At 39.0% G+C, this 27,083-nt stretch overlaps 2 protein-coding genes across 3 annotated transcripts; both read left to right on the forward strand.

Annotated features, from left to right (window-relative positions):
- The first annotated feature begins 62 nt into the window (after window positions 1-62).
- Window positions 63-4,996, forward strand: thap12a (THAP domain containing 12a). Its single transcript, XM_073874367.1, has 5 exons — window positions 63-347; window positions 1,459-1,581; window positions 1,946-2,026; window positions 2,648-2,687; window positions 2,782-4,996. The coding sequence occupies exons 1-5, from the start codon at window positions 261-263 to the stop codon at window positions 4,665-4,667; spliced, it is 2,217 nt and encodes a 738-aa protein (XP_073730468.1). The 5' UTR covers window positions 63-260; the 3' UTR covers window positions 4,668-4,996.
- A 1,182-nt stretch (window positions 4,997-6,178) lies between these two features.
- LOC129446831 (uncharacterized) lies at window positions 6,179-26,879 on the forward strand. Of its 2 annotated transcripts, none has more exons than XM_055208200.2 (14): window positions 6,179-6,655; window positions 7,199-7,319; window positions 11,255-11,362; window positions 11,704-11,740; window positions 11,847-13,693; window positions 13,775-13,802; window positions 14,557-16,319; window positions 16,428-16,476; window positions 16,664-16,707; window positions 17,609-17,717; window positions 17,831-19,671; window positions 19,853-19,889; window positions 20,046-20,123; window positions 20,478-26,879. In XM_055208200.2, the coding sequence occupies exons 1-14, from the start codon at window positions 6,567-6,569 to the stop codon at window positions 26,201-26,203; spliced, it is 11,877 nt and encodes a 3,958-aa protein (XP_055064175.2). In that variant the 5' UTR covers window positions 6,179-6,566; the 3' UTR covers window positions 26,204-26,879. The 2 variants fall into 2 exon arrangements, with proteins under 2 accessions (XP_055064175.2, XP_055064176.2); XM_055208201.2 differs by having other exon boundaries at window positions 17,834-19,671.
- Window positions 26,880-27,083: the final 204 nt, after the last annotated feature.

Here is a 27,083-nt window from a genome sequence, read left to right on the forward strand (position 1 = left end):
CTGGCGCCATTTTTTCCGCCAAACGCTCTCTCATTGGCTGATATCTCAGATTCCGTAATCTCGCAAAGCATTGTGGGACGGAAACGAAGAACTCCAACGCGCTTCACCTCCAGGCCACACAAAGCACTAGAGTGCCACGCAATTTCCCGCTTTATTAGTCCATAAAAATAGATTTTTGTAAACTTTCTGAGGGGAATAATAATTTGTCGATTCCAATGTGCTTGATTTGGCGTTAGGATCGGATTCGGTGTAAATGCACAATGCCTAATTTCTGCGCGGCGCTAAACTGCTCCCGGAACAGCAGTCACTCGGTTCTGGCGTTCTTCAGGTTTCCACGGGATCCAGAGAGATGTAAATACACACGTTTGCAGCATGTACCGTAACTTTGACAACCCATGTGACATAACTATACGTTTATAAATTGCGTTTATTAGTGGAGAGAGAGCGCATACAAACGCTTGCTTACTGAGCTAAGTTAGTTAGCTCGCTGACTGATAAGTGATTAGACTTTATACAAGTAAACACACTTTTATACGGCCAGACTAATTTTTTAACTGCAGATGTGTTGTTCATTTAAGACAGGATTAAGTTTAGCTCATTTGAATTTTGGCGTAACACGCTATCCCATGCTCTTTATGTATTAGCCTCGTGACACGTTATACAGTACGGCATATGTTAAAATAAAGTCAAAGGTATGCGCGTTAAAAAAATTACATGCAAACGTAATTGACACAGTAATGCAGTATGCAAAAGTATGCAAGCAAGTTACGATTTTTAACAGATGAGAGATGTGTATTAAACGTGTGCAATGCAATACATTTGTTGGTATCTTATGTCAATACATCAGTGTCTTTATCTGCCGTTGTTCTGTCGAAGTCTGTTCCCTTTAGTGTTTCATCACGATATGTTTTTATACATTTAGAAAGATTAAATATTTGAATTGATTACACTAAGAAAGCAATAATATCATGTATTCTATAAAACAATTTATTAAATCTATCATACTTTTTCTAGTTTTCCATTAGGGTATTTCTTTTAACTTCATATCTAACGTTATGTCTTTTTCTTTTTGTCTCTACTCTTTGTTCTAAAATTATTGTTTGCATACATAATACATAGAAAAAGAAACGATAAAAAACAGGAAAATTATAAGAAATTTAATAAATAGGCTTAATATGATGATTATTATATAATACATGAAAGTATTGCTTTTTATATGTACTTTAGTTATTAATATTGTAAAAAATAATTGACTTACTATTAAAGAACAATAAAGATACATTACATACATGCATACATCTCAGTAACTGTAGCCAAGCCATTAAAACGTTGAATATATCTAAATAATAAACGTAATGTGATTAAAAAAAAACGCTATAAAACACTACACTAAGAAACAGACTTCGACAGAACACCGTGTTGCGTTTTGATCTTTATTAACTTTTGAGTTTTTTCTTTAGATGTAAGAAATGGGTGGAAAACTGCAGTCGCTCAGACCTGAAAGACAAAACACCTGATCATCTGAACAAATACCACCGACTGTGTGCCAGGCACTTTGAACCTAACTTGATACAGAAAACTGTAAGTTATATTATTACAGTCTTGTTGTCATTCATTACATTTGGAAATTGATTTTTAACATCAAACGTTTAGGGTAAAATATAAGCAATTTAAGTTATAATGTAGGTGCTATGACTGAACACCTGTGGATTTCTGAATTCCTTTTAGCTTTTTTGTAGTTTACATAATAACTAGTATATGCATTTTCATATGACGACATGCATTTTTAAATAGACATCTATTTCAGAAGCTCTGTAAATTATAATAGAATTGGAAAGATACTGTAATAAAAATAGTAGGTTATTTATTATTGAAGTCATTTGCCTAACTTGCCATAATACATTTTAATAACTGTGTATTGCGCATTTTTGTGATTTTCACCCAGAGCCCTTTCAGGACTGTACTTAAGGACAGTGCAATTCCAACTATATTTGAAAATCCTTGCCGTAAACGGCAAAATAAAGAGGTAAGCGTTTGTATATGTTTATGTATGTTTACTATGCCAGTCAATTTTAAAGTAATTTAAAATTGTCTTTTTAAATGTGACCCTGGGCCACAAAACCAGTCCGTGTACACCAAAGCGTTTAAACGTGGCTGAAAATGTTAGGTGGACTTTTATCTAAGCGCTTTGGTTCCGCTTTGTTTATCAGTCATGAACGGTGCGCCGGTTGGTTGTTGTGATATTTGTCCCGCTCCATAAGTATCAATAGCCAATAAAACACGATCGTATAGTTCAAAATGATCGCTTTTTCTTTTATGCCAAAAACCATTATTATTATATTAAGTAAAGATCATGTTCAATGAAGATATTTTGTTAATTTCCTTCTGTAAATATATCAAAACTTTAAAGGTAATTTTCTCAGTATTTTTCTTTTTTTGCACGCTCAGATTCCAGATTTTCAAATAGTTGCATCTCAACCAAATATTCTGTCCTATCCTAACAAACATTACATCAAATGAAAGCTTATTTAATCAACTTCCAGATGATGTATAAATCTCAATTTCAGAAAAAAAGATTTTTGGCCCAAGGTCACAAATGCTAAATTTAAGTAGTTTACTAAAGAATTTGATGGTATTCATTTAACAGAAAGAAAGTAATGATACCCCTCCAGCAAAGAAAGATAAATGTGAGTATGTTTCTATTATGACTTAATATATGTACTTAGTATGTACTTATTTTTGCAATATGCACTCAACTTTATGCTCATTTTCTATTCTCAGTGGATGCCGAAGCTGAAACTACCAAAGATACAAGTGAGGCAAAATCCCAAGAGATCAGCGATACCAGCAATGGTGATGGGCCTCCCCAGGTTGACGAGGAAGCGCTGAACAAAGAGTATCTCAAGTCTTTGTTCGACGTTGTCGTGATGATGGGTGTGCAAAACATTCCTATACACGGGCACTCCGACAAAGATCCCCAAAGCAAGAGCTTCACTCCCAGCAACTTCCAGTCACTGTTGGAGTACCGCATCAATGCAGGTGATGAAGCCCTCAGGAAGAAGTTCGAGATGTCAGCCGTAAACTCTGAATATTGCACCAGCGCTCAGTTAGAGAAGATGCTGGAAGTGATCGAAAAGTGTACTCGTAATGAGCTTTTAGCTGAGGTTAAAGAGAAGCGCTTCTTCTCTTTGGTTATTGGCAACCAGGTTGAGGTTGAAGAAGAGAGCCACCTCCCATTATTTGTACGTTTTGTGGATAAAAACAACTGCCTTCGAGAAGATTTTGTCGGGTTTCTGCTTTTAGAAGGTGATGTGGGGGCTATTACCGAGAGGCTTATTGCTGAAGTGACAGAGAAATATGACCTGGACATGAAGCATTGCAGAGGGCAGGCGTACTTTTGCTCAGGTGTGTCTGCTTTGAAGGTCAAAGCAGTGGTGGCCAGAATAACCGAGTTGTACCCATTAGCGATTCTTACGCCTTGCTCTAATAGCTCTTTAAACATCTGCCTGGCTAATAGTATTACTTTCACAGGAGTTCAACTTGTCATGTCTACGCTGAAAAAGTTGGATGCGTTTTTCTGTAAATCGCCCTTACTGCAAAGTCAGTTGGAGAATGCCATTTCTATCTACTACCAAGGGAATGAAGAGAAAGCCAATGTCCTTAAAGAAGCATGTAACTCTAAATGGACAGACCAGCATGATGCATTTGAAATAGCCGTTGACCTACTGGAGGCTCTCCTGCTTTGTATGGATAGCATCCATGACAATGAAGATCACAAATGGAACGATGAAGTAGCACACAATGCCTTTGTCATTTCCGAGGCATTGGCCGATTTCGAATTTGTCATGACGTTAGTCGTGCTAAAAAACACCCTTTCCTTCACCAGAGCCTTCGGTAAGAATTTGCAAGGACAAACAAACGAGGTTTTCTTCGCATCAAGCAGTCTAACGGCAGTTCTGCATTCATTAAACGAAGTTTTCGAGAATATTGAGGTCTATCATGAGTTCTGGTTTGAAGAAGCTGTCAACCTGGCCGCAGCCCTTGAAATACCTGTCAAGATACCCAGGTTGTACTATAGAAAACGACCAGCAACTGGTGAAGAAGTCCAACCTGAGACCTACTATAAAGAAAACGTTACTGTTCCAGTGGTCACCCATGTCATTCAAGAGCTATCAGATTTTTTCTCTGAAGACCATTTGAGGGCCTTGAAGTCTTTATCGATTGTGCCTGCCATTATGGGGCAGCTGAAGTTTAACACTTCAGAGGAGACCAGTGCGGAGATGTACAAAAATGATCTGCCAAACCCTGACACCTTTCCTGCAGAGTTGCACTGCTGGAAGATTAAATGGAAACATGGCACCAAAGATGTTGTAATGCCAACGACCATCTATGACACACTTCAGCTGTCTGATGCCAAGTTTTTTCCCAATGTGTGCGCTGTCCTGAAGATCCTTTATAGTCTGCCGGTCTTTGCCCTGACAAGTGATAAAGGCACCCCAGCAGATCTTCGTCTGAAAAAGTATGTGGAAGATACACCTGTCTACCACAGAAATAAAACTATGGCCCTGTTGCGTATTAACTGTGGCATCAAGCACGATTTGGACAGCATGGTGGAGACATACTTGAAAATGTTTCCAGACAGCGAACCAGCAGAGAAAGGCGATTGATTACGTAGATCAGACCAGTTCTGTATATGACAGTATGATGACGTTAAATTAGCAGTATAATTCGCAGCTATAACTTTTTTACTTTTGCTTTTTATGTACAGTGATCAACCGTGAGCAGAACTTGTTTAACATTGTGTATATAAAAGTTCACTCGCAGTTAAATTTGCATTGATTTGAAAACATTAAAAACTGGATTCATTACAGTATTATGATTGCATTTGGATCATTTTCTGTTAATGTTTTGCAGTATCTTTCCTGTATGCAAAAAAAGCATAACTCTGTAACTCATTCTATATTACATTCATTAAAATTTTTGAATGGTAAATAAATTGCAGTGATTTTTTCGTTGGATAGTTTCTGTGTTATTACATATCAATGGCAAATTTTATTTTTCCCTGTCTCAGGAAAATATCTGTTTTATTAACATTGAAATAAATGATGACTGAATGATGTGCATATAAGATAAAACGAGTATTACATGTTTTGAAGAGACACTCCACTTTTTTGAAGGTAGGCTTATTTTCCAGCTCCCCGGGTCTGGCGGTACCACTTTTAGAATAGCTTAGCATAATCCATTAAATCTGATTAGACCATTAGCGCTAAAAAATGACCAAAGAGTTTCAATATTTTGTCGTACCATGGCTGCAACAGGTGCAATGATATTACGCAGTGCTTGTATTTAAAGTTACCAAGGGGACTATTTTCGGGCACTGCGTAATATCATTGCACCTGCTGCAGCCACGGCAGCAAAGTCCTTGATTATTACGCCGGAAGTAGAGTATAGTTCCTAGCCATATCGGCCTAGAAAGTCGTAACTTTTAATTTTACGTCTGCGTTAGTACACGATGTAACTAAGAGTCAAGTTTTAAATAGGAAAAATATCGAATCTCTTTTGTCATTTTTTAGCACAATGCTAAATGGTCTAATCAGATTCAATGGATTATGCTAAGCTATGCAAAAAGTGGTCCCGCCAGACCCGGAGATTGGCTGAATGGATCCCAAAACGGTAAAAATCAAATGTTTAACTGTAGGGGGGCTGGAAAATGAGCTTATTTTTTAAAAAAGTGTAGTGTCCCTTTAAAGACTCCATAGTCCAAAATTAATAAACTATTTTGAGACATGCTTTTTTTTGTTGCATCAAACCACACCCTTAGAAAAATTAACCATAGTTTTATTATAGTAAAAGTGTACCAGTTTTTTAACAAACTGATTTTCATTTATGTTACCAATAGTTTTAATATAATTATGTAGTGAGCATGGCATTTATTTGTGGTTGCTACGATTTTACCACAAATACAATAGTTAAACTATGCTTACTGTTAATTTTTGTCGATACTATTTACTAAATAAAACTATTTATATTCGTACACCTGCGTAAGGTCTAAAAAAATTGGTAATAGGAAATAAATCGATTTCATCACAATTTCCATATCATACCAATTTCCTTTTATACTTATGTTATGAAAGAGGTGTGAACTTAATTGTTCACGTGGGTTGGAAAAAAATCTTGGCGCCTTGTGGAAAAAGAGAACAATTTTGTGTTTCGATTCTGACACAAAAAAAATACAGCTATTCTGCACTGCAGTTGGGACTTTTTGTGCTAATGTGCACACGAGAAGAGAAACGACGGACGGTGCTACAGACTGTCGGGGTATCTGTCCATAGTTTCTTCTCAGTATCTATTTCCGCTCGACATAGGTGTTCTTCCTGGTTGTAGATCTGGATAGCAACATATCGGCCACGAGCGTGTTCCGATAAAATGCTCGCGATGAAGCTAAACAACGCTTGACCGTCCGATCGCGCAACCTCTATGCAGGCGCTCGCTTTGTGCGTTTTAAAGCGTCTCATTTTGCTCGCTAGGATTCATGCAATGCGATTTTCATTTTGATCCAGTCCAAAATGCCCGAGTCCTGTGCTGCAGCAAACTGCAAGCAGAGTACGGACCAGTCCAACGTTTTCTTCTTCAGGTTCCCGTTGGATACGGTTCGGTAAGTGCGGTTTTATTGTTCTAGGAATGCGTTTTACAACAAAGCGTTTGATCACATTTGCTTATATCTCAGATATGTATTACGAAACTGGACGTGCAAATTAGCATTATTTGTTAGCGGTTAGCTTTAGCCCCCTCCTGCAATGATTCATTGAATGCGTTGCACGCTTATCCGCAGCTTATGTCTACCATATCTGTTTCTTTGAGTAATCTGGTTGTGTTATAATTTTCTGCAACGTGTGATGATAAATAATCTGTAGCGTTTCTTCAAAGTAATTGTTGCAACTTTTATGGGGGTTACTGTAAGCAAATGTGTCCAGTACGCGTTCGCCATCATCAGGCCCCTCTCAAAATGGCAGGAGTTTAATTCCCCTCAATTCATGTCTTTCTGTTTATGGCCTGAATTTTGGTTTAATTGTGGCACTTGGTGGCCTTAACTGACCAATTATGCTTAAATTTTATTCACGCGATCTCTTTAAAAAAGGATTTATTATTGCCCATCATCACTTTTGCGCCACTGCAGTAACCTTGTTTTTGTCTATAGATGCCAGCAATGGGTCAGCAACAGCAGCAGACCAGATCTGGCGACCAAAACACCCGAATATTTACACAAGAACTTCATGTTATGCTCAAAACATTTTGACAAGTCTATGATATGTCAAAAGGTAAGTAAGCAGAAATTACAGAGCATCTTTTTTCTGGGATTTTTATATTCGTACATTATGCTAAAGCAGTAATGTGTCAATGGTTAAATTGTGTCACTGTATTATGTAGAAATCGACAGTATAATTTAGCAGTCTGTAACTGTAAGATGCGTATGAGAGAAGTCATTTCTTTGCCAAAATCTATTTTATGTGTGAGGTAAACTTTGAGTTTTAGTCAAATTTCCGCAGATCTAAAAATGTAGTAGGGTTGCCAACTGTCCTGTATTAGCCATGATGTCCCGTATTTTTAGCCTAATTTATCTTGTTTTTGACTGCTACGCTGATCTAACCAGTGACTGACACAACAGGCTTGTTCAATTTCAAGGCGGGCTGCATGATCTCTGAAAGCCAATGGTGATATTTGAAATCACCTAATCAAACACGCCCCTACCCCAATAGAATCTGGACCTTCTTTTGATAGACCCGCCTCACACATACGCAACCCAGGAAACGATGTTGGTTAGTTGACATGCCCCTTACTACTGATTGCCGACAGGTTTGTTTTGGTATACTTGGCCTATACTCCCATTTCCAAAGTGTTTTTTAAAAATCATGCACCTGCCTTTCATGTGGCGTCACAAGAACAGAGCAACAAAAATGAAAATCCCGCAAGACCGATTCGAGAAATTATACAGAGGAGACTGCTATCGAAATGCTCTTATGTACTTTGATGTAGGGCTGCTCGATTATGGGAAAAATCATAATCCCGATTGTTTTGATAAAAATCTTAATCTCGATTATTTAACACGATTACTTAAATGACTGTAAAAACATGTATTTATACATGGGCTTGACATTAACTTTTTTGCTCACCAGCCAAAGTGGCTAGTTGTTTTCCAAAGTTACTAGCCACTCAGCATTTTCACAGCCCACAATTTTGTTGCTGGTAAAATAAATTTTACATGATTAAACTTGACTTTGGCATCCTAAAATGACTTTAATTTGAGCAAATTTACTTGGTTTAGCTAAATTAGATGCAGATTGAATTTCAAATGCAGTCTGACCACCCAAATTAGGACAACATTAGCTGGTATATACCAGGTATATCAGTATAGATCATATCATATATTTAGGTGCATAAAAACAGTCTAGTAAGGCATAAATAGATTTACATTGAATTAATATATTAAAAGTGGAGCAGGGGTGTAGAAGATTTACTGAAACTATATACACAAAACCCCTCGACAACCACTTTAAATATTTATTAACAACAGCAGTCAAGAAATGTACATGAATTTTACTTTCAACTTATGCAACTTTATGCAGATTGTATTTTATATGCTTGATCATGTTTTCTGTTAAAAGTGATTTAAGACTTTTAATGACAACTGTCGAGAGGGCACTATTGTTGCCCAAAGTAGCTTACATTAAAATGATGCGCGAACCTCTCAGCTGGCGGGTTTCATTTGATTTCGTGTGCATTCAGGAATGCGCTGAATTTCTCTCCGCTCTTGCCCTGAGAATGTGCACGCAATATATATCTCTCCAATCACTTCCATGCAATTGTTGTATCTTTCCCGAAGTGTGTATGCGCTCAGACTGCGTCCTCTTGTGCATTCGCAAATCCATCACCTCTCGCGCGCTCTCTGGGAGGTGGCGCTTTGGTCCGCAACGCTCCGCTGAACGCGCGCGCGTCTCCACAAACGGTCGCAGCCGAAATATACCCGCATTTGGCGGGTGTTAATGTCAAGCCCTGCATACATTCAATGCATTGTTTAGTGTTGCTGCAGAAGGCTACACGTGTCAAAGCAGTAGTGTTTAAGTGCCAGCAGAACGCGATTCACATTTTAAACACGATCGCTTGAAATGCATATAACCTTACAAACATAAACAGGATTATTACCTAGTGACCTGACTTTAAACAGATGACTGAGCGCGCAGCTCTCTGCACGGAGAGCGGCGCCACGATCCAGCTGATATTTTAAACGTGAGGGACAGTTTGCCTCCGCTCGCTTGAAAAGCATAAAACTGAACAAATACATGAGGATTTCTACTTTGTGTGCAAGGCGCAGCTGCTTATGACGCGTCGGATTAATGACTCAAAACGAAATAACAGAAATGCGGCACACTAATCGATCTCCCTCGATTATCTTGTTTTTGCAATCGAAATGTGCAAAAATCGAAATTGAAATCGAAAAACGATTAATTGCACAGCCCTACTTTGATGCCATTTTTCTGTCAGTTCTTGAGGCGTCACAAGTAGCAACAGCAGCAGTGCTGATCATGACACTTGATAATGACCTTTGACACCTTTCAACCAATCACAATCAGAATACGTTTAGGCGGGTCAAATAAAACGATTTCATGTTCTCTCTTTTTTGATTATAGCATTATTTAGCTGTTTGTGCATGTATAATATCGGCATAGTTACAAAGTTCGGTCTCAATTCTGAAGAGATCGATGATCCAGACCTGCCTTATAAAACGCCTCAATCTAAAATCGCCCAAAGCATTTCTAACTTTGCTAGGAAATCCTCACGCTTTTGATTCACGGACTGTACGTTTGTTTAAAAAAAATCTACATCTTACAGAATCTATGTTAGTTTTAGTTTGTCACACGTAAAATGAACATGAATGGGATAACGTTTATTTACCCTTAGTGCGGGAGTCACAAGTGTTTTGTTTTAGACAGATATACACAAGGACTGTGTTAAAAGTACCTGCTGTAAATTAACAAACTATTAATAAACCCACCATATGTTGCCAAGACATAAGAGGTATAAATTAATATTTAATTAAGAGTTTAGCTTTCATTTTGATAAATGGCTTAAATACACTGTTTACACGAAACCATATCCGCACTGCTGCGGCAGGCCATCTTATTTACCATCTTTTATTTCAGAGTGAGTAAATTGGCAACCCTTGTAGTAGTAAGCAAATATATCTCATATTGGTGAACTATTGTGTTCATGTCTAAAGACTAGCCATAAATGATTAAAAGTTGCATTTAAAGTGGTAGTTATGTAATAAATTGCATCAAATCTAGGGCAATAGTGACTCTTACATCCATATACAGAAAATACCGTATAGTGTATTTTTGTATTTAATTAGAAATCGAAATAGTTTTTGAAAGGTTTTGTTAAAGGTGCTGTGTGTAGATTTTAGCGGCATGTAGTGGTGAGATTGCGAATTGCAACCAACGGCTCAGTCCACAGCTCACCCCTGCCTCTCGAAATGCATAGAGAAGCTACATTAGCCATCACAGGATGAACATCGCATCATCTGAGACAACATAGTGGCGAAGCGCTCTCTGAAGAGTTTGTTTGTTGTTCGTTTATGGCTACTGTAGAAAAATGCCGGTGCATAATGGCGACTTTCATTTAAGGGGACCCGTGGTATACGTAGATAAAAACGGCTCATTCTAATTAATAAATGCATAACAGTTCGTTATGTAAGGTCTTTATAAACCACTGAAAATATAGTTGGGTATATTATATTGCATTTTTGTCGAGATCCTCTTAAAAGTTGCACAGTGCACCTTTAATATTTTAGTTAGAATTAGTCAACGCATATTTCGCAATAAATAAAAGATATAATTCACCCAATATGAAAATTGTCATTGCCCTTAGATAAAGAAGACATGTTGATAGAAGTTGGTAGCCAGGTGACAATATCCACTAGTAGGAAAAACAAATATGGAGGTCTGTGGATGCCGTCAATTGTGTGGTTACCATCAATTATCAAAATGTCTTCTTTTGTGGTTAACAGAATAAAAAAACATACAGGTTTAGAACAACATGAGGTTGAGTAAATGATGACAGGATTTTTATTTTTCGGCTTACCCCATGTGTAAAATGCATAAACTCATGTGCATTTGTTCATTATTTTGTGTATAATCACACTGTTATTTGTCCGTTTACAAGGAATGTGTAAAACTCATTTTTATTTTTATTTTAGAGCGCTGTTAAGGCTGTTCTCAAGGACAATGCAGTTCCTACTATATTTGACTTTGGAACCAACCAGGACAAAGCAGAAAATAGCAGCAGAAAAAGAACAAGAGAGAAAGTGAGTATTAATATCACTCCATGATTTAACACATTGTAATTCTCCCTAATAGTGTCATGCATTAGTATTGAGCTGCTGCTTTTTAATTATGACTAGATTTATGTACATACTAAATACAATCCAATAGCAAACATAAAGTTTCCAAATATGTACTAGCCCACAGAGGGTGTGGAGTATCTTTTTCGGTCTTGTTATATCACGGTTTTGAAAAAAAATATCTTTGCATTTATTTTTGAGCTGTAAATGGTTTAAATACAAAAGCTGAGGTAAACTTTACATATGACAATATGCAAATAATTAATATTGATAATAAAGTGTGTTTGTTTGTTTTTTGTTTTCAGTCAGCAGATGAGCCTGTTGTCACAAAGAAACCTAAAGGTAGATATTGTGCTGTTATTTCTGCAATGTTTTCTTTTTTTGTAACTACATAATTTAACTTTTTACAGGAAACCATATTGAGTTTTTTTTCTTTTCTTTTTTTGAGGTACCACAGAAATCTCGCAACCCTCTGTGATAGAGGCAGAAGCTCCGAATGACCCAGGTGAGAACAGCGAAACACAAAATCTTCCTGCACCTGATGAATCCGAGGAAGAGGATCCTGCTGTGTCCAAAGTCAAGGAGACTTTGAAAGACTACTTCAAGGAGACTTTAGCCTTCACCGGTTTCAGCATCGGCAACAATGCAATTCCCAACTCTGCCAAACCACTGGGAAGTGACCCGACTGGTCCGCTCCCTGTCAATACCATATGTGCAGAGAAAATTGATCGAAAAGAAGTGCTCTCTTTAGGAGAAGATGTTATGCATGAGGAGATCGGCAACAGTTTGCGTCTTGCACGATTTTTCTCTATACTTCTCCAAGACAAGATCAACATCGAAGGCAAGGACCAGATCCCTTTGTTTATTCGCTATGTCACAAGTGCAGGCTACCCACAGAAGCACCTTATGGGATTCCTCCCATGTGACGTTGACTCTGACACTTTGTTTCATATGCTGATATCCGAGATCTGCAACAAGTGGGGTCTGCGGATGGAGCACTGCCGTGGATTCACTTTCCTGTCATCAGGTACCGTATGTCAGAAGTTGAAAGAGCTCACCTGCAGGATGTTGCGGGATTATCCACAAGTAGTGTTAGCCCCCAGTGAACCCTATGCCTTCAACATGTGGTTGATTCGCTCCATGCCTATCCTTTCCATTCAAGATGTTGTTGATACTGTGGAACAGGTTGCTACTGTGATTAGAGAGTCTGAAACTCTGGCGAGGAAACTGGAGGTCAAGATTACGTCTTCGTACGGCCACATCAAAGGTGAAGTGGACCGAGTCAAGGAATCCTGCCAAAACCATTGGGAATACTCCACTGATGCTTTTCAGACAATGCTTGATATCTTGGAGCCACTTTTGAACAGCATTGCAGAGATGTGCACCAGCTCTCTTTCGAATGTGGATGCAGACACTGTTGAAGTGCTCCTAAAGCTGAAAGACAGGCTGAAGAATTTTGATTTCATTGTTACTCTTGTGGTCTTGAAGAACACACTGTGTTGTGTAAGCATCCTGAACCCCAGTCTCAGGGGAATTATCAGTATCAGCAGCACCTTACAATACACCATCTCCAACGCCTTAAAGCTTCTCAACAAATATATGCAGGAGATCGCCATTTTTCATAGAAAGTGGTTCTCTGATGCATTGGGCAGGGCCAAGAAGTTATCTGTGCCAGTTAGTATTCCAGCGGAGTTGGCGACCAATGGTGAAGGTGAGGAGAAACCCCAGATTTCATTGGAGGATTACTATAGGGAATCACTTAGCAAGAAAGTCTTGCAATACCTTTTGGATGAAGTCAAAAGAGTTCTTGGCATCGAGATGGTGAGAATCCTCAGATGGCTGTCATTGGTGCCGTCATATATGGCTGACCATAATTTTAGCATCCGCAAAGACAAAGTTGCTGATGCTAACCTGAACAACTTGGCTCGCCCTGACTCCTTTTACGATGAGCTTGGCTGTTGGGAGGTGAAATGGAGACATGCTAGCAAGCGAAGGATCCTTCCCACCAATGTTTTTGCTACCCTGAAGATCCCAGATATAGGCTTTTATCCAAATATACAGAGCCTTTTGAGAGTGCTGGGTACCATCCCCTGCGTCACTGCAGAACCAGACGTTTACGGACAGTATGAGATGGTGTTGAACAGGTATCACTCCTACATGAAAGAAGTGCCTGTAGATAAGAGACTGTGTAATATGGCCTTTGTTTATGTCAATCAAGATGTTCACTTCAGCATTGAAGAAATGGTGGAGGCGTATATTACGAAACATCCAGAAATCCTACAGCTGTTGAAAGAGGTACATTTATTGATTTATTTTTTATAAATGCAATACAAGAATCATGTCTTGGGCCAATAGTAACCTTTTATTTATCCTTAGGATGATGTCATGGAAGTGCAGCCATCAGGTATGGGAATACATTTTGTTTTACAGAAATATTTTTTGTACAATAAGATTGTGTAAATTTCTTTACATTAGTTAATGGATTAGCTTACATGAAATCAACAATACCTCAAAAGTATTTATTAATCATAGTTCTTCTTAATTTCAGCATTTACCTATACATTTTTAAAGTCAAGTTAACATTAGTTAATGTCCAATGAACTGGCATGAAAAAATATTAATAAATGTTTACAAATGTTTTGTTCATGTTAACTAATGCATTTACTAATGTTAAGAAATACAACCTTATTATAAAGTGTAACCAGATTTTTCTTTAAATACACTGAGTGCGTTTACATGCTTAGTCTTACGCTGATTATGCTTAATAAACTGATAACGTGTTGTGTCATGTAAACATGTAAAATGGTTTTCTATTATCTGGGATTAAGCCAAAACTGATCGGCACATGTATCTTTTTGCTCATTACCTCGATTTTGCATTGTATGTAAACACCTTAACTGGCTTTCTCACAGTTTTGTTCATTTGCGCATGTCTTTTCGTGTGAATGCTAGATATCATACTTGAAATTAAGTGCCAGTTCATTGATTTGCGTGTACACACATGAAAACAGGTTTCTATAATAAACATATTTTTATCCGCTTATTCTGTGCATGTAAACGCACTCCCTGTTATAGATATCATTCAGAACATTATTAACTATAGGTTTTAAATTAGGGGCAGTCATGATGAACATTTTAATTTCATTTTACTCCATACAGTACCAGACACCAGTGCAAATGATGCCTCGAAAGAAGACATGGAAGAATCAAGAGAGATGACTTTAAACATGGAAGTTGAGAGGCAGAAACCACCAGAGTGTGCAGAAACTGATAAAGAAGCATTAAAATCTGCTCTTCGGGCTGCTGTCACTGCAGCATGTAACAGACAAGGCAAACACACTCAGGGTGATCAAGAGGTGGAATACGTGACCAAGTCTGAAATGAACGAAGTCCTCAAAGTGTGTGAAAATGTGGTCCGAGATAGAATTCTGGCAGAGGTCAGATGTTCGTTCTTCTCCCTATTCATTGACCGAGTTGTCAGATTTGGAGAAACAGACTACTTACCCATGTTCCTCAGATTTGTTGACAGTTTTGATGTCATGCGGCTTGAGCTTTTGGGGTTTGTTGAGGTCAGCTATGATACCGACACCATGTGTGAACGACTGCTTGATGCTGTCACAAAAGAGTGGCGTCTGGATTTGAGCTACTGCAGAGGTCAGGCTTACCTTGGCAATGGTGAAGTGTCCTACAAGCTCAAAGCCTTTGCATGTAAAGTACAGGAGAAGCAGCCTCTTGCTATATGCACGCACTTCTCATGTTACTCCTTCAATACTTGGTGGTCAAGGTCAGTTCCCGTAGCTGCAGTCATCAGAGCCATAGACACGTTAGAAGAGATCGTGTCATTTTTCCGCAGCGATCCTTTCTTTGAGAAACAATTGGATCAAGTCTTAGCCATAGGCCTTAGAGAGAGCTATGAGAAAATTCATGAGCTTCAAGGAAACTTCTGCTCCTCTTGGCTTGAGAAGCATGACTCTTACGAAGTCTTTGCTCAGATTTTGGAGCCTTTGGCAATGTGTCTAGAAAATATTGATGACTGCAAACCGCAAGGATGGACTTTAGCGGTTTCCAACCAAGCCAAAAGACTGCTTCAGTTGATTCGGGACTTTGATTTCATTGTGGCAATTGTCGCATTAAAGAATGCATCATCTTTCACCAGAGAACTCAGTGCGGCTTTGCAGAAAGACCATTTCAGTGCTGCCTCGCAGCTGTGTCAGATTAGTGGTATTGTGGCCACGCTGAACCGAGTGAAGACCAACATCAAGGTTTTTCATCAAAACTGGTTTGATGAAGCGTGCACCTTTGCTCAAAATCTGGGTGTGCAGGTTAAAGTGCCTGATAGTGTGGTTGTCCCAAGGGACAGTCTGCTGAAACCAGGTACATACTACAAAGACACGATGAGTGTCCCTTTGGTTGATCACCTTATAAACATGGTGAAGGATTATTTCTCTGACGACCACAAGGAGGCTCTCAACTTTTTGTCTTTGGTTCCATGCTCTGTTACAATGAGCTATGTTTTTGAAACACTCAAGTCAAAACCTCCATTGTACATCGGTGACCTTCCCGACCCTGACAACTTCTTCACAGAGCTCAGCTGCTGGAAAGTTAAGTGGAAGACCAAAGTGGTCAATATAACCATACCAGAAACCATTTTCCAGACTTTGCGCCTACCACTAATGCAGTACTTTGCGAACATCAATACGTTGCTGAAAATCCTGTGCGTGTTGCCGAGCACAGCTCTGGAATATTGTGGTGAGGTGAAGCGGCATAAAATGTATCAAGACTATGTGAACAATACCTCTCCAAAGGACAGATCGCCCTGTTTAGCAATGCTTCAGGTGGGAACTGACTTTAACAGAGACCTTGACAAAATGGTTACTCAGTGCTTAAAGGTCACACCTAAGACTCTGGAGGGTATATGCCTGGTAAGGATCCATGTTTTAAAATTCCTCATTGAAATTCTGTTGGTGGTGAGATTTTTCATTTGTATTTCAGAAATATTTCTGATGTTCTGTTGTGCTTGTACTTCACAGGACAAAGAATCCAAAACTTTAGGAAGGGCTACGGAGATAAAAACAGAGGGTATGATTTTTGTATTTTTTATGATATGTATAGTTGAATTAACACCATTTAGATGCTTTTCCCCTTTTAGATTTTCAACTAGCTGAAAACAAAAATGTTAATATTTCTTTAAATGTTAGTGGATGTTATAATTTCATAATAAGATGCCAAGATATGGTATTTAATTCCTCCTTTGCAAACTTTGCAGATGACAACCATATGGAAGAAGTTGAAAACCGGGAAACTCATCAGGTTTGATAAATTTAAACTGTCACTGACCAATCAGAGATTACATTTTTCACAACTTTTGAACAATTTTAGGTTTAATATGGCGTAAAATTAGGTTTTTATATTAAAAATAAGGTTAATATTATTAGGTTTAACATGAACATGAAGGTGAATAATGCTTGCCGTTTCCCATTTTACAGAACCCATTTGACTCTGAAAGCTAATTCTATTTCAAATAAGAAATAAAAGGCATTCTTTTTTGTAAAAATTTTTATAATAATATTTTATTACCTGTTACACTGAAAACAGTATTTACAGTAGTTGTCTAATACAGAGATGTAGAATGATTTTGCTTACTGTATATTGTCCGGACTATAAGTCGCACTTTTTTCATAGTTTGGCGGGTATACTTATAGTCAGGTGCGACTTGTACGTCAAAATTATTTTATATGAGCCAAGAGAAACCATTACCATTAACGGATTCTAAACAAACGCGACGTATAGTCCAGTGCGACTTATATTCCAGTGCGACTTATATTTTTCCTCTTCAAAATGCATTCTTGACTGATGCGACTTATACTTTGAGGTGACTTATAGTCTGCAAATAGGGTACTATCTTTGAGGCACTTACTAGCATCATTTGGTTACACTTTTGCACTTTACCCCACTTCTGTCTGTATGGAAAATGTTTGTACCCATGATGGCAAGATTGTAACTGTCTTGCCACTTGTCGCAAAATGTAAAACGACCCCTAAGTTGTATTAATGGTGTGTTAACAACAAAGTTTATATTAGAACAATGATTAAGTAAAGGTTAAGGAAATTGTGTTAATCTTGTTGAAAACATTTTCAATTATTTTAGGTCGCTTGAGTTAATGTATTTTTGACTATATTTTTGTAACTAACAGTAAAGTTGTAATTCACAGGATGACTCTAGAACACAAGTGATGAATTCAGAAACACAAGTGATGAATTCAGAAACACAAGTGATGAATTCAGAAACACAAGTGATGAATTCAGAGACAACAAACAAAGGTATGTAATTGGTTGATACTTGCCTTGCACCAAGATCCAAATCTTGAAACGTTGGAAATATATATATATATATATTTATTTTTTTCAATAATAATGCATACTTTGCATTCTAGAAGCAGACATTCCTGAAGAAGCAGAAAGCGTAATCACTCAGGATCAGTCAGAAAATATCTCTGAAGCAGTAGCTGTGGAACAACCTGCAATAACCGAAGAACAGGAGAGAAATATGGATAAGAATGGCCCAGATGAACCAGTGGACAACATACCGAACTGTGAAAAAGTGTTTAAACAGGCAGCCGTACTTGCACGGAGAAACTGCTCGTTTAACGACCTCAGTAAATGGGAGCAAGATTCTATTCTTCAGGACCTTGCTTCATGTCATTGGGTACTGGAAGAGAGGATGTCATTTTCAGAGGGAGAAATGCTGCAATGCATCGTAAAGGCCATAAGAGAACAAATCCTCAGTGAAGTTCAGGATTCTCCTTTCTTTTCCATCATCACTGACAGAGCTATCTCAGTGGATGAGGCAAAGTTCCTTCCAGTGTTTATTCGGTATGTAAATGACTGCATTCCTAAAGTGGAGCTCATAGGGTTTCTTCCCTTTGACGAGAGCTCTGATGTCAATTTGCAAGCTAAGGCACTTGCATCCACTCTTGAGGCTGATTGGGGACTTCAAATGGGCTACTGTCGTGGACAGTCCATCATGTGCATTGGTACAAAAAGCCAAAGTCTCAGAAAGATGGCCTTGGGCTTTTTAGAGAGCTATCCATTAGCTGTGAACACACCCAGTGAATCTTGTGGACTTGCCTATTGGCTGGCTTTAAGCTTACAAAATTCCTCTATTACTAAGGTTCTGGAGATCGCTGAGGATCTATTACAGTTTTTTGACCAGTCACCAAAGTTAGAGAATGAACTTGCTAAGACTATGGATGGACTTTTAAATACTCCACGGGAAGCGCTTGCAGAGATCCCAGAGACTTGCTTGTCCAGATGGAAAAAGAGAGAGGACTTCTTTGATATTCTGGTAGACATGCTGGAAGGAGCCCTCAACTGCTTGGATTCTGTGAGCTTCAATCAAAGTGGGTCATGGAGTAGTAGCATGATACAGCATTCTCAGGCCCTGTCCACAGCAATAAGACAGGTTGATTTTGTCATCCCTCTTGTGATTTTGAAGAACGCCTGTGCTCCCTTGAGGAACTGTAGCACTGTGTTTCGCTGTGGAAACCCTGCTGACATTGTTTGCGAGCTCGAGAAGATTTTGCCAATAATAGATACTCTGGGCAAGATGTTGGAAAATGTGAGCGTGGTGCATTCTACTTGGTTTGAGGAGGGAGTGGAACTTGCTGTTAAGGTCGCAGGATGGCTGTCATATTCAGAATCTGTCAGTAGTCATGATTCACCAGAGGCATTCTACATGACAACTGTTAGCCTACCGATTCTAAATGGTTTGATTGAAGAAATGAAGTTTAACTTCTCTGAAAATCACCTGAAAGCACTTAAGGTGTTGTGTCTGTTGCCAACCTGTAATCCTCTGCCCATCCTCCCTGAATCCAATGATAAACTGTACACAATCTACGTGAGTGATCTGCCTGAACCAGAAACAGCTGAGGAAGACATCAACAACTGGGCCACAGTATGGAGGGAGAAGTACCAAGATGTTTCTCCTCCGACTTCCATCTCCGAGACATTGCTTCACAGTGAAGCCAAACAACTTCCAAACATTGCAACCCTTCTTAAGCTTGTGGCTGTCTTGCCTAGCATTAGCATGGAGTGTGATCTTATGAAAACAACTCTAAATTCCTTGAGAACTTTGCTCAGAGATGGTATCTTTAGCAGGGGTAGCAAGACTGATTCAGTCATGCTGCTTATGCATCGTCAAACACTGCAGAGTCTGGAAGAGGTAATTGAGAAATGCATGGAGGGTGATCTGGAGACTCATCAGTTTCTTGTCCAGGTATGGTGAGATTCTCACAGTTTATTACACTGTTTTCAGTACACCTCATTGTGCATAAGCCTTAATTGAACTAACAGTCCTTTTTAACTCACTAGTCATGTATTTTGCTCGTTGCACATTTATTTGCTGTACAACATATTTTATGTGTGAGACTGGTAATCATTTTCTTTTGTACATTTAGGTAAAAGCAAGAATCAATCACTTGAGAATGGAAAGTGGTGAGCAAAACTTTTGCTTTAAAATTATATTTTGATTATTTCAATTGATGAGACACATGGGCCCTCAAACATGCAAAAGTAAAAATATTGATGCTTTAGATGCAAAAAAGATTGAGTAATCTCAATGACACACCTTTTTTTACTGTCCTTTCTCAGAAGTGATTGCCATGGCTCCACAGGAGATAACTGCAAATAATTCTAGTTATCCACAAGGGGAAAAGGATGCTGAAAATGGTAAGTAATTTTCAATTTTGAAATGTTTGTAATATTAAGTGCAAGCTATTTGTAACAACCAGGGAACATGGTTATACATATTGCCAACATGTAAATATTGGTGTCAAATGGCGGCTTGTGCACGTGGTGGGGAGCGTGCCAACAACCTGAAAATCATTCAGCCGGACTCAATATAAATGTGTTCAACTATCAAAGCATGTAATGCTACCACTGAAAAGTGAATTTGAATTTCATGTTTGTTTATTAACCGTAATCAGTCCCACTAGGATTTCAATTTTTTTTGGTGATTTTTGTGATCAAACACTGGTGATGTCTTTATTTCATATTAAAATCATCTCTCCTTTTTTTGTTTAGAAACGAACGCTGCTGCTCCAGATGAAAATGCAATGGAAACTAATGGGTCTACGGAGATTCATGAGGCGGAAGAAACACTCATAAGTACACCTGACCCACATTCATCTTCAACTGTCGACAGCTCTGACAAACCCACAGCTGTAACTCGCGTCATCACTGATGGCAGACCTTTGCTGATCAGCACACCTGAGCAACCAACAGAATCTGTCCAAGATGCCACTATAAAATCCACAGCATTAGATCAAGATAACACTGATAAACTGATTTTGACTGGCCAAGATGTAAATGACAAGTCCAAAATACTTGATCAGTGTGAAACTGGTTTGTTAGTTACAGGGTATCAGAATGCAGCTAATCAGTTGATGGTGGTAGAGCAAGACAGAACTGAGCAGTCTACAGTAGAACAGCAAGTTAGTGGTGAGTTAGTATCAGTCGATGAAAGTGAAGCTATGGAAGTTGATCAGAGTGAAAACAATCAGTTTGTAGCTGCAGATGAAAGTAGTACAGAGCAGTCAGCAAGCTTGCTAAATGATCCTAATCAGATGATGGCAGTAGACCACATTGAACCTGATTCCTCTGTAGTGGAAAGTCAAGATGAAAGTAGTCACACAGTAACAAGGTTAGCAGAATATGAACAAACAGGACAGTTGGTTTTAGTGGGTCAAAGTGAATCTGTTAATCCAATGCCAGTTGATCACAGTGTAAATGATGATTTGGCATCAGAGAATCAAAAAGAGACCAATCAAGTAATGGAAATTGATAGAAGTGAAAATGATCAGTCTGTAACTGCAGATCAAGGTGGAATTGGCCAGTCAGAAACAGGAGAACAAGGTGTAGCAGAGCAGCTCGCTGTTTGTCAAGTTGAAACTGATCAGGGTGGAATTGGCCAGTCAGAAACAGGAGAACAAGGTGTAGCAGAGCAGCTCGCTGTTTGTCAAGTTGAAACTGATCAGTCTACAGTGGAACATCAGAATGAAGCTTGTCAGATAATAACACAGTCAGGAGATGAAAGTGGAATTGTTAATTTAATATCAGAGGCTCAAATTGGATCTGGTCAACTTGTAGATTTGGATGGTTCTGGAACAGATCAGAATGTAACACATGTAGCATCTCAGGACACTACTGATAACGTCATTGCAATTGGTCAAATTGAAACTGACCATTCTCTAGTAGAGGGTCAAAGTGAAGCTGGTCATACAGAAGCAGGGTTAACAAATGAATCTGAAACTGGTCAGTTAGTGCCAGAGGATCAAACTGGGTCTGGTCAGGTCACCGTAGTTGGCTATGGAATTGATCAGTGTGTAACAGCAGATCAAAGTATAACTAATCAGTTAGTGCAAGTTGTTCAGGTTGAAGGTGATCATTCTCTAGTAGAGACTCAAAGTCAAGTTTGTCAGGCAGAGGCAGGGTTAGCAAATGAGGTTGGAACTGTTCAGTGTGTATCGGAGGATCAAAGTGTATCTGATCAGATTGTGGTAGATGACTATGAAATGGATCAATCTTTAACAGCAGATCAGAGTGTAGCTCAAACATTATTGGCATTTGGTCATGTTGCAACTGCTCATTGTGTAGTTGAGAGTGATGTTGGTCAGGCTGAAGAAGGGGTAGCAAATGAAGTTGTAGCTGTTCAGGTGGTATCAGAGAATCAAAGTGTATCTGATCAGCCTATGAGAGTTGACAATGGAGTTGAACACTGTGTATCAGCAGATCAAGGTGTAACTGATCAGTTAGTGGCAGTTAGTCAAGTGGAAACTGATCATTTTGTAGTCGAGAGTCAAAGTGATGCTGGTAAGACAGAAGCAGGGTCAGCAAATGAAGTTGTAACTGGTGAGGTGGTATCAGGAGATCAAAGTGGATCTGATCAGGTCATGGTAGTTGACTATGAAATGGATCAGTCTGTAACAGCAGATTATATTGCAGCTCATCAGTTAGTGGTACTTGCGCAAGTTGAAACCGATCATTCTGTTGTCGAAAGTCAATATGAGGCAGGTCAGATAGAAGCAGGGGTGCCAAAAATAGTTGGAACTGGTCAGGTGGGATTGGAGGATCAAATTGTATCTGATCAGCCTATAGTAGTTGACCAAAGAATTGATAACTTTGTGACAGCAGATCAAGGTGAAACTGACCAGTTAGTGGCAGTTGGCCAAGTTGAGACTGATCATTCTGTAGTCGAGAGTCAATGTGAGGCTGTTCAGACAGAAGCAGAGTCGGTTAATAAAATTCTGACTGATCAGGTGGTATCAGAAGATCAAAGTGGGTCTGATGAGGTCATGGTTGTTGACTATAAAATGGATCAGTCTGTAACAGCAGACTATATTGCAGCTCATCAGTTATTAGCAGTTGCTCAAGTTGAAACCGATCATTCTGTAGTAGAGGGTCAAACTGATGCTGGTCAAACAGAAGCAAGGGTAACAAATGAAGTTGCAACTGGTAAGGTGGTATCAGAGGATCAAAATGTATCTGATCAGTCTATGATAGTTGACAATGAAATTGATCAGTCTGTAACAGCAGTTCATGGTGTTGCTCATCAGTTAGTGTCAGTTGATCAAGTTGAAACTGATCATTCTGTAGTAGAGGGTAAAAGTGATGCTGGTCAAACAGAAACAAGGGAAGCAAATGAAATTGCAACTGGTGTGGTGGTTTCAGAGGTTCAAAATGTATCTGATCAGTCTATGGTAGTTGACTATAAAATGGATCAGTCTGTAACAGCAGATTATATTGCAGCTCATCAGTTATTAGCAGTTGCTCAAGTTGAAACCGATCATTCTGTAGTAGAGGGTAAAAGTGATGCTGGTCAAACAGAAACAAGGGAAGCAAATGAAATTGCAACTGGTGTGGTGGTTTCAGAGGTTCAAAATGTATCTGATCAGTCTATGGTAGTTGACTATAAAATGGATCAGTCTGTAACAGCAGATTATATTGCAGCTCATCAGTTATTAGCAGTTGCTCAAGTTGAAACCGATCATTCTGTAGTAGAGGGTCAAAGTGATGCTGGTCAAACAGAAGCAAGGGTAACAAATGAAGTTGCAACTGGTAAGGTGGTATCAGTGGATCAAAATGTATCTGAACAGTCTATGGTAGTTGACAATGAAATTGATCAGTCTGTAACAGCCAATCATGGTGTTGCTCATCAGTTAGTGGCAGTTGATCAAGTTGAAACTGATCATTCTGTAGTAGAGGGTCAAAGTGATGCTGGTCAAACAGAAACGAGGGTAGCAAATGAAGTTGCAACTGGTGAGGTGTATTCAGAGGATCAAAATGTATCTGATCAGTCTATGGTAGTTGACAATGAAATTGATCAGTCTGTAACAGCAGATCACGGTGTTGCTCATCTGTTAGTGGCAGTTGCTCAAGTTGAAACTTATAATTCTGTAGTAGAGAGTCAAAGTGAGGTTGGTCCAACTGAAGCAGGGTTAGCAAATGATGTTGGAACAGGTCAAACAGTATCAGAAGATCAAAATGGATCTGACCATCTCATGTTAGTTGACTCTGAAAATTATCAGCCTGAGAGAGCAGGTGGAAGTGGTCATTCAGTAACAGGAGATCAAAGTGTTCCTGATCAGTTTGTGGTCATTAGTCAAATTGAAAGTGATCAGTCTATAGCAGATGGTCAAAATGATGCTGGTGTGACTGAGACTGGAATACCAAACGAAGCTAGAACTGGTCAGTTAATATTAGGGGATCAGCTTATGATAGTTGACTCTGGAAATGATCAGTCTATGACAGCAGATCAAGATGAGACTGGCCAATTGGTAACAGATCAAAGTGTAACTGATCAGTATGTGGCAGAAGATCAAGTTGCAACTCCACCTATAGTTGAAGGTCAAGGTGAAGTAGATTATTCATTAACAGGGTTAGTAGATGAAGGTAGTACTAGTCAGATAGTATCAGAAGATCAGAGTGGAGCTGATCAGCTTATGGCCGATGAACAGTCTGTAGTACAAACTCAAGATGAAATTAGTCTTTCAGGTACATTAAATCAAAGTGTACCTGACCAATTTGTGGCACTTAGTCAAAATGGAACTGATCAGATAGTACCAGGGAATTCCGGAAGTGAATTTGATCATTCCCAAGCAGATCAGGTTGGCTCCATCCAGTCTAAAGTATCTGTGGAAGGAACAGATCAGCTCATTTTAACAGCCCCAGGCGGCTCTGACCAAGAAACTGCAGATGTACATGCTCACTCTGATCAGCCCACTGCAATCAGTGTTACTGACCATTCCATGGCTGATTCACCTGAGGATATTACTGATCGTATCACAGCAGCACAATTCGAAGACACAGATCAGTCTACAGCAAAGGCTCAGGACAGCACAGACAAAGTAGTTTCCCTGGATGACACAGGACCTGACAAAAAGGTTCTGACCCTTTATGATACTTCTGCTCGAGAGAAATTGCTTAATGAACTTTGTGACATAAAGTACTTTACCATAGTTGCTGGACTAGAGTTACAAATTGATGGCCAACCATACATCCCTGTAGGAATACACTACCTTGACAAACAAGATGTTCAGTGTGAAAATATCTTAGCCTTTATACCCCTTTCTACAAATATCACTTTATTTGTGGATACCCTGACCATTTCCCTCTCACAGAAGTGGGGTTTAAACTTGGCATTCTGCAGAGGTCAGACCTTGGGAAGACCAGGTGCCTCAGTCTCTCAAATGAGACAAGCTTCTACTTTGCTTTCCCAGAGACTTCCTCTTGCCCTTGGTTTCCCAAGCCCAGTAACCCTCCAATCTTTGCTAACCAGTTTGTCCTCTCTAAGAGATATAAGACACAGTTTTGAGTGCTTTGAACAGCTGTTAAGGTGGTTCTCTGAGGATGATCAGCGACAAGTAAGGCTATATGATGCTGTTGTTCGTGTATTCCAGAAGGATGAAAACAAGGCCAATGAGCTAAAAACCAAGCTTGGCAGCAGCCAATGGGCGATAAACCATGACATTCTGGAACTTACTACAGACATTCTAGAGGCCATATTTTGTTGTTTAAATGAGATGAAAGAAAACCATGACACTGAGGCAAATATAGCAATGGCTCAGAGCTTTCTTTCTGCCATCCAGAGCTTTGATTTTATTTTGACAGTTGTGATTATGAGAAACATCCTGAGCCTCACCAAAAACCTAAGCCTTCAGGGAAATTCCTATGATGTGTATCAAGCTGTAAGCAGCCTGTCTGATGTTCAGTCCTCTCTCAGTGAAATAAAGAACTGTATTGACTCTCACCATCAATCCTGGTTTCAAGAGGCAGTTGCATTAGCTTCTAGGCTGCAGCTCACAGTACAGCATCCTTCACTACAACCACCCTTAAATGTGCACTACAGAGATGACATCAGTAAAGGGACTGTTGAGTACTGTATTGCAGAAATGGAAGGGCTCTCCCAGGATGTTCTGTCTGCTCTTCGCTGCTTGCAGGTTGTGCCTTATGTCATGTCCAAAGTGGAGGGATGTTGCAAGGATGTTGAGTTTGTCAAAGTGTTCCAGAATGACCTGCCTGACCCAAACTCCCTCGAGGATGAGCTGCAACGGTGGAGGGATAGATGGCAACACTTATTTGTGGCTCACCAGCACCTACCTGACACTGTTTTTGACACTCTCAAGACCTCTGACATCCAGTCTTTTCCCAACATTCAAACTATTCTTAGGGTTTTGGCAGCTCTGCCTTGGTCCAGCATGCAGAGTAGCTTTACAGAGGGAAAAATAAGTTCTGAGCTGTATCCTTTGTAGACAACTGGCCTTAGCTGAGCCCAAACAAGCTCTCCTATTAGGATGTCTCATACTGCTGAATGGCCCACATCATTCTAAACTGTAGATCACATCAGACTGTAGGTTTCAGTATGCTTTTTTACTAGATAAATGAATTAGACCTGTACACTTTAAGTATAATCATGTCATTGTTTTATTGATGTTTTGCTTTCTTCATTTTACATTTAAGTGGTATGGAAAGAGGACTGTCAATTGGGACCAATGTCTTGCCAAAAAAAAAAAAAAATTCAAAGCCCTGGGGGGGCCTTACTGCTTTGTGCCTTTATGCAAAAACCCAACATAATTCTTCAAATCATCAGACATGGAAAGCCTAGATGTTTTCATAACAGACTTTGGAAACCTCCTAATATCTTCAGGAACCTTTAAAGGACTTTAATTCTTGTAAATCCTTTGAGTTGATCTGAGAACCGTGTTTTATCACACTGAATCATGATGGTTATGTTTTATCGTCGAAGTGTCATCCCATAGCACAAACTAAACTGGTCTTTCCCTGTATTATTATGCGTGTTACAATGGTTAATTTGTTTGCAGTTTTATTTAGATAAATAGATTTTTCTGTAAACATTTCTCCCAAAAGCCCTCCTCCTGAAGGATGTATACATATATATTTGACTAAAATAAACAAAATGATTAAAAAGCAGTGTTTACATTTATAAATTTGTGCAATTGAAATGCATTTAAAAAATGTCCACAAGATGGCAGTGTTACCCTTTCTAAGTTTGTGAAAGTTCAACTACTGAATATTCGGTTTTTACCCATGTCTCCCAAGATTACCTTAAATAATGTGTAATTTTGGCAGTGTATGAGCTCCATTTATGCACTCCTATATGTAAAAATTATC

Source organism: Misgurnus anguillicaudatus, chromosome 12 (genome assembly GCF_027580225.2).
Source record: "Misgurnus anguillicaudatus chromosome 12, ASM2758022v2, whole genome shotgun sequence".
Lineage (NCBI taxonomy): Eukaryota > Metazoa > Chordata > Actinopteri > Cypriniformes > Cobitidae > Misgurnus > Misgurnus anguillicaudatus.